At 35.9% G+C, this 15262-nt stretch overlaps 1 protein-coding gene across 1 annotated transcript; it reads right to left on the bottom strand.

The window, feature by feature from the left end:
- Positions 1-9821: 9821 nt before the first annotated feature.
- Positions 9822-13719, bottom strand: LOC123522864 (uncharacterized). The gene is made up of 2 exons (XM_053520752.1): positions 12223-13719; positions 9822-9957 (listed from the first exon to the last, which is right to left on the bottom strand). Exon 1 carries the CDS (start codon positions 13310-13312, stop codon positions 12227-12229), a length of 1086 nt encoding a protein of 361 aa, XP_053376727.1. The 5' UTR covers positions 13313-13719; the 3' UTR covers positions 9822-9957; positions 12223-12226.
- Between the last annotated feature and the right edge of the window lie 1543 nt (positions 13720-15262).

The following is a 15262-nucleotide window of genomic DNA, read 5'->3' as shown; positions in this document are numbered from 1 at the left end:
CCTAGGTAGAACCACCGACCTTCCGTAAACCAGCTGGATGGCTTCCTCGCATGAAGTGATGAGGGGCAAGTGATTTGAAGTCAGCGACCTTAACCACTCGGCCATGGAGGCCCTCCCACACTATTAAAAAGTAGACAGAATGAATCAGAACTATTTTTTTTTATAACTCAATGACATTTTCTAAAGGTTCATGATTATCATATACCAATAGATTCATTAATAGAAAAGTTTTCTTCTTTCCTCTTTTTATGTAAAACCTTGCAGTTTACAGCTATCTTGCAACAGAAGGGATCAAGTCAAGTTAAATTTGGTAATCAGTCAAATGTGTGTTCGTGTTTTACTAACATGTCTGTTTAATCAAGTTTTTTTATACTGTTCGAAATTTTTAAATATGTTAGATACAATATTGCTTAATTTATAACCCTTTTTTCATGTTTAAATGGGAAAACCTCCAGGCATGTGAAGTTACATAAAAATACCGTTATATAGACAAGAGCATGCAAACAAAATAGGAATATATTGTGTCTTTATATCAGTCCCGTTTTGATCAAGGAGGAAACGTACTTTACATTTTGTCGTTGATTTTTTTTCGAAATATTTGGCCATCTCCTCATGGTGGACTTTAAAGTTTCAAAACAAAAGGATATAAATTTATATGTATTAATCAACATTTCTGTTACATGAAAACACGAAATCCATAACATCGTAAGCTAACATAATGTTTTATAAATTATATGGTTTTTTTTTTTACTGAGTGTTTTATGTTTTTACAGAAATAATCTTTCTATACGAATCCATTAAGTAACAGACTTTATTTCAATGTATTGTCCAAGGCAATACCACGCTCAGTTCAAAATATATGAAAGTACCACTTTAACTAATGTAAGGGAGGCAATCCAATAAGGGGAACTGTTTTAAAACAATCGATACTCAAGGGAGAGAAAACTCGATAATTCTCAGCATACCTGTCCATGTTTAAAACTGGTGAGGAAAACAAGTTATAAGATGGATATTTAACATTGTTTAGAAAGTCTAGCGGATATATGGGTCGCAAAAAGAGAAGTTGTGAGAAAAGCGATAACAGTGTAAACAATCAAAATACACCTAGAGCGGGAAAGTGTTCTGTTTCGCCAGATGGGTATGTTTAAGTAATGTTCTACAGGAAACTAACTCTGTTCTTTTTGATGACTTTGATTGTGTATTTAATCTGCAGAAAATTTTTGATGAAGAAACTGGCAGTTCCCGGATAAAAAGTGTCCAAATATTGATTACTGTCAAATAAGTAACCACGAGAAAAACACGAGTCAAGCAGCGGCCGATAATTCCGAAAAAGCCAAAAATAATCCACCCGGACATACAAATGCGGATACTATGGCTTATTTGTCAAAAATTCATAAAAAGTTGGAAATTTTAGACTCAGTGGAGAAAAAATGACAAACGTTAAAAAAGAAGTTACCATATATGGACATACATAGGGGATCATAATAAACAGTGTAATGAACGATTGTCTATGGTGGAAGATAAAGCAGAATGTGTGGATTTTTCTCTTGATGTAGTTAATAGTTAATAGTAAGGTGAGAGAAGTGAGATTGTTTACCTCCAGTCGCCATCAATGCGGGACAATCTAATATTTGAAAAAATACCGGAGGCGCGACCGGGGGTAACGGAGGAAAAAACAGTGCGTGATTTTATGGAAGAGTTCGTAGAATGGGTCAAAAGGGCGACGCGAAACGTGGAAAACCTAGGGGTATCGTGGCGAAATTTATGGAGTACAAAGAGAGAGAGAGTTTACTAGAAAGCAATGGAAATTTAATTGCTTCAAGGGACGGACTATTCAGTTCATGAGCAGTTACCAAGGGAAATAGTTGAAGTGCGGAAGAAATTACTACCAAAATTGAAGCAGGCCAAAAAGGACGGGAAAGGGCATGGCGTTCCTATGATAAGCTATACATCTATGGTGAGCAGGTTAAAATTGATAATAAGTAGGGAAACGAAGAGGATATTTTGCGAATTCTATCATGGAATGTAAATGGGCTATCATAAGTTAACTTTTGATAAAATCACAACTATTGACAAACTACACGTAACTTTTTAAAATGTGCATGTAAAAATAAGTCTTAACACATATTTTAATTTCAAATCATTCTATTTGATTTTTAAATTTTAAAACTCTTATATAATGATATGGAACATTTTCATTCTATAACTGTGCATTTTCTTTTGGCAGCTAGGCCAGAAAATAAAGAGGAAACTAGTGTACTTGCTCATTTTATGGATTTCCATGTAAAATATGCACCTTTGGTTGTGTACACTACGTCCGGCAATGAACGGCTTGCTCTCCCATCTTTCTAAGCATGTGCTCAGCAACCAAGACATTTTCATCACCTTTATCTGATCGAACTCTACGTGGTAAACCATATGTTTGTACAGCCTAAAGGAAAGCATCGAGGACTGTCTGCACTTTCTTGTTGTTGCTGACTTTTAAAAACACTGGCATTCTAGAGAAGCCGTCTATTTCCCCAATGTATAACCATACGCCATCTGAAATAAAAATACATTCCATTTCAAACCTTACATGTGATTTTAAAGCCGTCTTATTTTTAGTATGGGGAAAATAAGTTATACGGTAGAGAAACTTTTTGTCAAGCACTCTAAACATGGTTCTAGTGAAAATACGTTTTGCTCTTGCTTACCGTCTACATACCTGTCATATCACATGCACTGCGCATGTGTCACTCTCATTAAAGACCTAAATTAGTTATTTCGTTTAAACGAATAAGTTATTTCGTTGAATTAGTTATTTCGTTTAAACGAAATAACTAATTCGTTTAAACGAAATAACTAATTCGTTTAAACGAAATCATTTCGTTTTTATTTCGTTTAAACGAAATCATTTCGTTTAAACGAATTAGTTATTTCGTTTAAACGAATTAGTTATTTCGTTCAAACGAAATGACTTCGTTTAAACGAAATAGTTATTTCGTTAAAACGAAATGATTTCGTTTAAACGAAATAAAAAATGTCTCACATTACCTAAGTGGAAAAAAAGTGCGTAACATGTCTCTTTAGGGGCACCGTATTATCCTGCTTGAATTTAATACTTTCAGATAAGATCTTTATAATGCTGGGTATGCATTTAGATACCATCTTACTTGAGGTGGCCATGTGTAGTTCTATACCCAGAATTTGGAAACTCTTGTTCTTTTTTGCAACTTTTTTTTATCAAGTTCAGCATCTGTCATACTAGTATATGATTCTCTGACTGACAAACTGTATTCCTGCAATATTCTTGCAATAGTTCTAGCACCAACATTAATTTATGGTAGAAGCTATATCATTTACTGAAAATCCATTTTCTATGTAATATTCTAATATTGTTGTTGTTTTTGTGTGTGTGTGTGAAATTTCATAAAAGGGACGTCCTTTACTACTTGTACAATGAACTTGCGGTTTCTGGCTTTGATCTCTATGGTGATAGGCAAATTGCGTAAGATTATTGGGATCAGTTTTCAGCGTTGAAATATGACCTAACTATAGTTTTTCACGCGTGGATGGATCATTAAATAACGGGCGGGGTCAATTTTCTACGTTGAAAATTGATCAGTCATCCGTCGGAAAGGATCCATGGGGTCAATTTTCAACGGTGTCAATATTTAATGTTACACCTGTCCTATTTGTTATAAATTTGGGAGCAAAACTACTAATTTTGTGGAAAAAACATCTATGTTTCAATTTTGAAAGATAATTACATTATGTTTCTGTCCGGCCTTACCTAGAACTTTTTTGCGATGTCACCCGTCCGAAAGATACAATTTACGCTTTAATTCGACACTAACTGCTATGTATTAACCCCTTTTTTCAGGTGAGAAACTGCAAACGCGAAACGAATAGGACGGACACTGCACATAATCTGATCTGGCAAGGAGTTGCAGGACGGACTATTAGATCTGTTGCTAAAGAGGTTAATAATAATCCAGAGACATTTGCAGACATGTCAAACAGGTTAAGGTGACGATATCCTGTGACTTTAATATTGGATATAGATAATCCAATCAGGTCTTTACGACAGAGCTTCTTCAGAGATTACCACCAGTTCATCACAGAGAGATTCGCAAGAAGACAATCCAAATTGTGACAAGGGAAACTGAGAAACATAATCAGCACACTGCTCTTACCATAGTAAATGCCCGATTGAACCGGTAGGTTTCAGATGTTCTTGGGGATGGACATTGACGATCTTTTTGAATGGCCGAAATATAATTGGCGATACTGAGCACTAATTTAGATAACAGTGACACTGCATACCTTATTTTGTTGACTATTTGTAGCTGCCTTTGCATCTGCCATCATATTCTGGCGATATAAACATCATTGCAATTTGTGTAGGGAGACCATATTCAGAAGATTATATACCTTGTCCCCATTGGTGTGAATGGATATGAACATTTCCATGGCGTCAAGAAAATCACTTTGTTTGGTGTTAATCGTTCAATGCAGACATGTATCCAGTGTCAGGGTTCAAAGAATTGCACTGATGTCCCAACAAACAGTATCTATATTTGTCATCAGCGTGAATGTAATGGAATGATGGAGATGTTTGGATTATGTACTATAACTGTTCGTCCCTGCGTGTGTCCGTCCTTCCGAAATTGAAAATGCTAATAATTCAAAAAGTATTTACCTATAATCGCCAAACCGCAAATAAATATTAATAAGCACATGACCTTTGTTCAAGTTTAGTATAACCCCCTTGGCCCCGTAAAAGCAGAGTTCCCCACTTGATTTGGTAAAAAATAGGGATTATGACTATTTAAGTAACTTACATAAATGTAAATCACTATAAAAAAACAAACAAAGACAAATATCAAACAGGGGATGCCACGCACCAAAAACGCAGCCTCCCAAAAACGAAACCCACAGCACGCAGACATGCACACCACAAACACACACACACACACACGCACACACAAACACTCGCACACAAAGCCAACACACGAGGACAAAACGAACAAACAAAGAAACACAGTGGGGCACCGCCTTGGAACGGTCAGTGGCAAAAACACCACTGGGGAGCTTATAAAAAAACGGGTTTTGAAATACCTTCTCGCAGAAGTGTCTTTAAATTACTATTGAATTTTCAAACCAAATCAGAATTACGAAGGCGAGGGTACATGCACAATATTTGACAGGATCGCTTCATCAACTTGAGAATTATTGTCTTTTAATTGTTTTACCCTAATTTTCCATATAGCAAAGTAATCAATTGATAGATCTTCATGAAATCTAATAGAAAATATAGATCACTATAGGGCGGTGGTGCACACATCTTTTGTCGCGATCACTTCAGTTACTTCAGAGTTATTGTCCCTCAATTGTTTCAAATAGAATATAAATTCCCACATTACAAAGTAACCCACTGATGGATACTGATTAAATTTAATACAAATAGATCACAAATAGATCACATTGTGCATATGCAACTATTGTCAGGATATCTTAACCAATTTTAGAGTTATTGCCTTATTTTATATTATCTAAAGCAAATACAATCTCAGCACGCACAGTCCTGCTATAAATAACTTGTGTATATCTGGAAAATAAAAAAAAATTCTAAATAAAGTCCCCTTATTCATTAAACAACCTAATCGGTGGGGATGTAAATTCACTGAATTTGCTTGTTCAAGCAAGGTTTTGTTTAGAATTTGTTGTCTCATAAACTCGGTGAAATCTTGGACGAAGATAGAAATTACTACAGGTGAAATGATTCATTTTATGAGTTGAAAATGTGTGAGTAATACTTGGTATAAATAATTTGAAAAACATTGTATGATTTATTGTTAACTGTTGTGTTGTAAAACTGTAAAAAAATGCAAATTGTTTGTAAAACTGTAAAAATGCACATTGTGACAATTTGCCCTAAAAATCTGTAACAATTTACTCCAACGGTGGGGTAATGTGTCACACTTCACCAACATGATACTGCTTTTTTTATCATTTATTTTAGACTTACCGATATGAAAATTGCAATGCTTGAGCTTTACAAAGATATAAGCCGGGCAAAATCGGCTAATTAATTCATGCCAAGAAATCTAAGCTGATTTGCTGGCTTCTGGCCTATTTATTGTAAAGGAACCAGCGTGGGAGACATCTGGTCTAGTCGCGTAATGATCCCTACTTTTTTCTTTTATATCAGTTTTATCATAACTCTTTAAAAAGAGATAAGGATTTATTCTCTGAAATTGGTCTAGCTATGTTTGTTAGCTCTTTAAAAAATGTCAGTTTTATATAGAATATATAGGGAATACTATTTAGTGTAGTGTGACCTTATTGGCTAAATAGTCTTCCTTGAAAATTGTTTAGTGTATCGAATGTATCGATTAGTCGTTATCGGTCAATGTACGCCTATTGAAATATAGAGGGAGGATTTTTTTAACACATCAAATGACATCAAAAGCATTTTCAGAAAATATTTATTAAGTTAATGAAGTAATCTGCAATATTTGCACTTTCTTTCAATATAATTCTTAATAAAACAAAATATGATCTTCTTGCTTCCCTAAGCGTTTGAAATAAGTACTTATTTTTGATCCCGAGTCCCACTGATTTCTGTAGGTAATAACAGATTTTAAAGTTTACATGGTCTTTTTAAAAGATATATTCTCATATCTATACTCATCTCACGACATTTATTAAGTTATTGAAGTAAACTAGAAAAGTAAATATTTCTTTCAATGCGTTTATTTTAAAAGGGCAGAAAATGCCTGATAATAAGTTAATTTCGTATGAAAACTGTTCTCAAGCAATCATAACACTGAAAGAATTTTTAAACTCGAACCACTATTGCAAAAGATATGGCAGTTTGAAATTCAAGAAAATGATTGATCATGGAGGAAGCCATTTTAGTGTGTTTATGACGTCATTTACACACTGCTGAATTCTTAATTTATCAGCAAATAACCTTTTAAATAGAATTATTTCATATGCCTCTTGAGTGTAAGATGTGAAACATGATAAAAAAGTTTAAAGTTCAAAGATATATCTAGAAATTTGGTAAATCCGTCATTTTGGTTTTGTTGCCATTGAAACAAAATGGCCGCCATTTTGGTCAAAGATTTAAATGTACATGGTCACACACAAGTAAATATTATTCCCTAAATATTCTATATAAAACTGACATTTTTAAAGAGCTATCAAACATAGCTAGACCCATTTCAGAGAACGAATCCTTACCTTATTTGAAAGAGTTATGATAAAACTGATATAAAATGAAGAGAAAAGTAGGGGTCATATATCTTCTATTAACGAGATTTCTCTTGTTACATTTGCTTACTGTGAAATCACATCAAAATCACACTGCTGTGACCTGGAAGTACTACTCATACTAAAATTGAGTTTCACTTCACCAAATACAACTTTCTCTCCCGTTCATTTCTACCGAAATGTCAAAAATACATCTACAATGAAATGTAAACAGAAACCAGCTTTAATTTAGACCTCTCTGGCCATGCCAAGTGAAAAAATAGTGTTCAAAAACCTGACCGCCATTACGCGCAGATGGCTCCCACGCTGGTTCCTTTACTATAGTTAGGCCTCATAACTTTTTAATTTTTAAGCCGGTTTTTAAAAATTATTTCACTTCTGTAAATGATTTTAGAAATCCTAGTAGACAAAATTATGTAAGAACAGCATTGCCTTTCCCTTTAAGTTATTTTTATGTCTTTAGCGTTTGAATATCACTGATTTTACTGATTTTGAAATATGTTCTATTGTATATTACGTCAGCATTTAATCAGATACATACAATAACAGGTCTCCCCATAAATTATGACATTAAATGATCATTAAAATTAATATCAGCAGATGATAAAAGCCTGTTACGAATTTTTCATGTTTTATATCACTTTTTATTTGAGGAACGTGACTGCGTAAATAATTTGAAACTTAAGATATTTTACATTAAAAATTAATAAAACCCAGTAAAACAATTTTAATGTATATCTGATTTCTTATTAAAACACGGTAGTGATGTAATCCTTTGTTAGTTTTGTCCATTATATAGGTTATTGTACCGATACCGTTCTATACACATGGTTATTCTACTATACCTGTCCATCATTAACCTGTAACTATCCATTCTTAAAATAATGGATACTTTAAGAATGGACAAGTACAGGTTAATAATGGACAGGTATAGTAACAACTTTGTACGTTGAAAGGTGTGCGTACATCAACCTATGATATTCGAAAGTTTCAAAATATAAACTGCAACGTTTTACAGAACTTGTAGCTGCAATAAAAAAAAACATGAAGGGGAACGTATGCCTTTAACCCAAACGCCCCACAAATTATCAGTCAAATGAAAACCAAACAATGTGCAAAAAGTAATTACAGAAGGTTAGTTTAAATCTTCAACCGTTAGAAAGTAGTATACTGGTAAATCGCAATAGAAAGGTATCGCAGATATACACCTGGTATGGCATTTTCAGTCAAAAATAGATGAAAATAGGCAACGTAATTTAAAAACAAGAGCTGTCGGAGGACAGCAACGCTCTACTATTCAAGGCCTTGTCAATTGAATGAATATTAAAGTCAAAAAGTGGGCATAATTTTGTAAAATTGCAAATTGGATAATTTGTATTCAAATTTCATTTTTATGAGTAAATAATACCTACCTAATATACGGTACGGATTCCGGACGTGCGTCGGAATTTATACTCGCCCTAGAACGGAAGTGAATTTTTACCCTAACACCGTTTCACTTCCGAGAAAGTCATTCCATTAAGGCGTATTCGAAGTCGCCTAGGAAGACTTAAATACTGTGGGGATGGAAGGGTGGGATAGCCGTATATTAGGTAGGTATTATTTACTCATAAAAATGAAATTTGAATACAAATTATCCAATTTCATTTCGTAAATAAGCCTACCTACCTAATATACGGTACGGATTACTCCTGATTATGAAGCAGTATACTGGAGGAGGGTTATTTTAAGTCTTAAACTCTTGAAACCCTTTCTAAAAATAATATAATTAAAATAGTAACTTACCAGGTTTGGATCAACTCCACCTTAGTAAGTTAACCATCCCAATGTCATTTTCATCTGGTAAGGTGTAGATCTGTATTTACACACTTGTATGTTTATCAGCATTCTTATAATACACTAAATGAATCATCCCCAACTATACAAAATCCTGTAAGTTCTGGTACCCACAGATATACATGTATATACATATTATACATTGAAACTTAGTTTTCATCTGATAAACTATCTCAGTATATCAAAGCAAACTCGCCGAAAAATTGTACTTACAACAGTTACTCTAAGTCTTATTCACAATCCTTGTGAAAATTCACTTCAATACATGAGTATCAACTGTCCTCAAATAATACTTTACAAATGTGGTCTCCCTTGACCAATCCACAGATTCTAGAACACTCTTGAAAGATGCTCCCTTAAATAGTGCCCAAGAGGGTCCGATACTTCTGGTAGAATGACCTTTTAGTTTGCTAGAAAGTACAGGTTTATTGTTCTTCTTGTAAGCGTACCTGATTAAATTTACAATCCATTTTGAAATGGTTTGTGAAGATACTGGCTGATGTGGTTTTTTAGTGGCAAGAAACAGTTTCACTACATCTTTACCCTGAACATTTCGGAATTGCTCAGTTCTTTTCAAATACCAATGGAGGCACCGTTTTGGGTCCAACATTTTATCTTCAGGAAAGGCAGGAACAAAAATATGTGATTTTTCATGATTTGGTCGATCCTGCTTAGACAATCCTGTGCGAACAAAAGTTATACCTCTTCTGTATACATTAACAGAGCTTTCCCCAAGTTGAAGAGACTGTAAGTCGCTGCACCTTCTGAAGGTTGTGATGGCTACTAAAAAACAGGTCTTCCACGTTAAATACTTCAAGGAAATGTCTTTCAAGGGTTCAAATGGATGTTTCTTGAGACAGCCTAAAATAAAAGAAAGATCCCATTCAGGTGTTAAAGTTTTAATAGGTGGTCTTTCATTGAATACACCCTTTAATAAGCGAATTATATAAGGATGTTGACCTATGGGACACTTTCCAACAGGAGGTAGAACAGCAGATAGCATAGATCTGTAACTGCTTATTGTTCTGTATTTCAAACCCTTATGAAACAAAAATGTCAGGAAATCAGCACAGACATTCAGAGATGCATCATAGGGATCAACTGATCGTTCAGTACACCAGCCACTGAAAATTTTAAACTTTGAGTTATAGTCCCTTTTTGTGCCTTTACGCCATGATGCTGCCAATAATTTTCTAGTTCCTTCAGAAAATCCTTCTGAAGACAAGTGTCTGTCGACAGCAGCCATGCCGTCAGTTTTAGTTTCTGAGGTTCTAGGTTAACAATTTGACCCTTTGACTGAGACAACAGGTTTGTTTTCTGTAATTGTACTGGAAATGCTATTAGCATCTGTAGTAATTGTGGAAACCAATGCTGTCTCGGCCAAAAGGGAGCGATCAGAATAAGCTTGCACCGATACTGTTTCATGTGCTGCAGTACTGGAGGAACAAGATGCACTGGCGGAAAGGCATAGGCAAATATGTTCTGCCATGCAATTGACAGGGCATCCCCAGAAAAACTCTGTTGATGGGGTATCCATGAGCAAAAGACTGGTGTTTTCTTGTTTTCGAACGTTGCAAATAGATCTATCAAAGGATGACCCCAGAGACTGAAAATTTTGCTCACTACTGTTTGATCTAGAGACCACTCGGTCTGTCTGACACTGTATCTGCTCAGCCGATCCGCCAGTACATTTTTCTTGCCTGCTATGTAACTTGCTTTCAGACATATTTTGTTCTTGAGAGCTAGAGACCATAATTTCCAAGTCGGATTCCACAAAGCTACCGATTTCGTACCTCCCTGACGATTGATCCATTGTACTAGTCGTATTGTCTGTACGAATCATTACATTTTGGTTCTGGAAGTGTGGTAGAAAGTGTGTCACTGTCAAAATTATGGCTTCCATCTCCAAGCAATTGATATGTTGTAGCCGTTGGAGATTCGTCCAGCGGCCTTGCACTGTATAACCATTCATGTGTCCCCCCATCCGTACAGACTGGTATCCGTTGTCAATGTCACTGAAAAAACTGCCGACTGAAATGATCGACCCTTTAAAATATTTGCTTCCTGCAACCACCATTTCAGGTGTGGGACAAGTGAAGGTGTAACAACAATTTGATGTGACATTGACATTCTGGATGGGCTCCAGTTCTGTAACATTTGTATTTGGATAGGACGCATGAAAAGTCTGGCATTGGGAATCAAATCCAGGCATGAGGCTATTTTTCCCAACAGGACCATATAATGATGTGCTGTGTTCTGACCATTTAGCAAGTTCCATACTGCACATTTGAGACTCTGAACTCTGTCCTGTGTTGGGTAAACTAGTCCCAGACCAAGACTGAAATGAACCCCAATATATGTCATTTCTTGACAAGGTACTAGATTTGATTTGCTTTTGTTTATTACAAAACCTAGTTGAAAAAGCAGACTGAGAATTGTCATGCGGTTTTCCAGTAATTTTTGTCTGATCTGGTTTAAATTTAACCAGTCGTCTAGATAAGTGGCTAGTCGGATGCTTCGCTATCTGAGATATGCTGCTACCACAGCTGTTATCTTTGTAAACACCCGTGGCGCCACTGTCGGACCGAAACACATGGCTCGAAACTGATAAACCTGGCCCATGAAACTGAAACGAAGGTATTTTCGGTGTGATTTGTGAATCTTTATGTGAAAATACGCATCCTTTAAGTCTAGTTTTATTGACCAGTCTGCTTGTTCTACTAGATTTATCACTTTTGACAATGTGTCCATCTTGAAATGTTTCTTCACGAGATACCGGTTGAGAGGGCGGAGATTTATGACTGGACGAAGTTCGTTCGAGTCCTTTTTGGGAACTAGAAATAATGTACTGTAAAAACCTGTCATTGAATCTTTTTTCTCGACTTTTTCTATTGCATTTTTGCTTAAAAGATTCTCGACTTCTTTTGCAAGTAAATTTTGTTGTGTCAAAGGTAATTTTGTTTGCTTTATGCCTTGGAATCGAGGTTTCTGATGAAATTCGAGTTTGTAACCGTCTCGAATAATTTCTAGAACCCATTTGTCTGAGGTCACACTTTGCCATTCTTTTAAGAAAAGTGAAAGCCGACCTCCCACCGGTATCTCGGGACGATTTGCTATAATATCTACCTGGTCATTGTCTAGTTGGCTTTTCAGCTTTTGTGCTGCTGCCTTTGTAAGTTTGAGAGGATCTGCGCTGCCCATATCCTTTTTTGGAGTCTCCCTCTCTGTTTGGTAGCTTTGGAATACGAAAATTATTCCATCTGTCACGGTTGTAACTGCGGAAATTTGTACTGAAACCGCCACCACTACTTCGTGTAGGTCTTGTACTGTCATATCTAGCATGTTTATGCGCTTGCGGCTGAGAATTGTCAGGCAATTTTCTCTTTTTAACCTCAGGAACTAAATCTTCCAGTTGTTTTTTCTTCTCTTTTCTGGATTTCAGTAGTTCTTCTAGACCTTTGCCAAAAACACCTTCACCTGATAATGGGAGATTAGAAAACTGTGAAGCATCTTCCAGTTCATACAAGGCAGTGTCACACATAGCTGTTGTGCGTCTAACAACGTGATGAAAAGCCCCAGAACGCCCTATTTGATCTAAGCACTTAGTGGTCATTGCAAAAATGTTTTGGACATGTTCAATAGTTTGTTCTTTGCCACATTTGTCCTTGGAAATATTTTCAACCAAAGAACCTAAACTCTGCTGAATGTATAATTGCATAACAATACCGAGTCGACTAGCTTGCTGACCTTTATATGCAATTTTCTCAATCATTTTGCAAGGTTGAGAAAAAAGTGCTTTTTGTTTATTCTTAGAAAAAGATGCTTTAGACCCATGTCTTTTTACTAGGCAGCTATCAACTAAACTGTCTAGGGAAGGAACTTCCAGGTACTTGTCAGTGTCAGAGTCTACAGGGAACTGCTCAAAATTATCTTCATTAAAAGCAGTCAAAGAATTTGAAGACTCAGTTCTATAGTTACTGTTCAACACCTCCTTTTGAGAAGTGTCAATAGAAATTCCAGATTTTTCATCCTGTTTCTTAAGAACAACATCCTCACCAAAAATGTCAAACAAACACTTCTGAGTTGCGCTGGACAATTTACTGGTATCACAATTTTCATTGTCACTGACAGGGTCCGACTCAGATTCAGAATTTGAGAAACGTCCCTCTGTCCTAATCGAGATATCATCCTCTTGAGAGCTGTGACTGTCAGACATATAATGTTTACTTCTTGACTTCTGTCTTTGTGACGAAGTAGAACTTGAGGCTGTCTCTGTGACAGCTTATTTTTGCAACAATAAGTCTAATTTGTTTGTCAAATTAGCAAATTTTTCATTCCAAGCTTTTTCTAAACGTTTGTACTTGGATGGCTTGCGTTTCTTCTCTTTCGTCTGAGAGGAATTTTCATCTGATGAAGACGCACGTGGTTTGTCCACGTCGTCCAGTTGTTGACCGGGTGACCTTTGTGCCGGCGTAAGTTCATATTCTGAATCTCCTGCCCCGTTGAAACGGTTCTCTTTCTCCTCCGCCATCACAACTTACCCAAACTGATATCTAATAACGTAGTTAAACAAAAAATGTTCATTTACTAGAGCGAAATATTTTCAGAGCTCCGACTTCGAAGACTCCGAAAAATTGAATGACTTTCTCGGAAGTGAAACGGTGTTAGGGTAAAACTTCACTTCCGTTCTAGGGCGAGTTTAAATTCCGACGCACGTCCGGAATCCGTACCGTATATTAGGTAGGTAGGCTTATTTACGAAATGAAAAGGGTTATGGAACATGTATAATGCATATCAGCTCATGTAAATGGACAATTGTGCAAGTTTCAATCCATTCCTATTAGACATTTGGGAATTAAGGCGAAGTGGAGTGTGAACACCCAGGACGATTGATTTTTCAAGGGGGTCATCTCAACATAATTTGATTATATTATGCGCGGTAGGAAAAACAGCCTTTAACGGCAATAAAGTTTGGGTTATTATATTATCACTATGCGGTAGATGATATAATTTTGATTTGTATGTTTTTTCTGTACATCAGAGAAAAGTTGTGTTACACATATCGCCAAAAGTATTGAACGATCGTAACGATCATGAAATTGTATAGGAATTTTATTTAACATTAGGAGTTGCACATCGGACTGATCTGAGTGCTCAAGTTGCACTGTGTCCGTCGTCCGACGCCATCCGTCCTCATCCTTCGTACACTGTTAACACTGTAGAGGTTAAACTTTTAGCCACATCGCAATGAAACTTGGGCATAATGGTTTGAGTGAACAAATTCTCGACAAAGTTTGAAATCGGGTCATCTTGGCTTTAACACTAGGCAACTAGGTTTAGATCAAAGAAAAGCTTTGTAAATATTCTTGATTCCAATTTTTATGCTCCCCGAAGTGGGGGAGCATATAGTCGCCACCTTGCTCGTCCGTTCGTCCGTCACACCTCGTCCAGAGGATAACTAAAAAGTACTGAAGATACCAAGTTGTTACTTAATACAATGGTAGAGTTCATTGATAGGAAATTGAGTGACAAGGAACCATAACTCTAGGTGGCCTCATTTTGAATTATCTACCATATTTTGCAAACCTTGTCTGGGACATAACTCGTATACTATGCAAGATATTTACTTGATACTATACAAACTGATAGAAGTCAGTGAGGAGTGTAGTGACAAGGAATCATAACTCTAGATGGTCAAAGTTTTGAATTATCTCCTGCCTTTTTTTGAAAATCTTGTCCGGGGCATAACTTGAAAGGTTTTGTCTTCATATTTTACGTATTTATAAAGGTAAATACGAGGAAGTTCAGGACAAGATATTATAACTCTATGTGGTCCCACTTTTGAATTATCTCCCTTTATGACATTTCTTGTCCGGAGGATAAACTAAAAAAGTATTGAAGATACCAAGTCGTAACTTTATACAATGATAGACCTCATTGAGAGGAAGTGTAGTGACAAGGAACCATAACTCTAGTTGGTCCGATTTTTTTTAATAATCTCCCTTTTTCAAAAGATTCTCTTTGGCGTAACTTGAATTCTATGCAAGATAGATTTCATACTTTACAAACTGATAGAAGTCAGTGAGAAGGGGTGTAGTGACAAGGAACCATAAATCTAGGTGGTCCCATTTTTTTTAATTATCTCCCTTTTTTGAAAACTTTATAC

This window comes from Mercenaria mercenaria, chromosome 13 (assembly GCF_021730395.1).
Source record: "Mercenaria mercenaria strain notata chromosome 13, MADL_Memer_1, whole genome shotgun sequence".
In the NCBI taxonomy this organism is placed as follows: Eukaryota; Metazoa; Mollusca; class Bivalvia; order Venerida; family Veneridae; genus Mercenaria; species Mercenaria mercenaria.
The sequence above is the reverse complement of the archived record's forward strand: the minus strand, read 5'-3'. Positions and strand labels throughout refer to the sequence as shown.

Coding starts and splice junctions, on each gene's coding strand:
- LOC123522864 (XM_053520752.1), bottom strand. CDS start 13,312: ATGTCTGACAGTCACAGCTCTCAAGAGGATGATATCTCGATTAGGACA.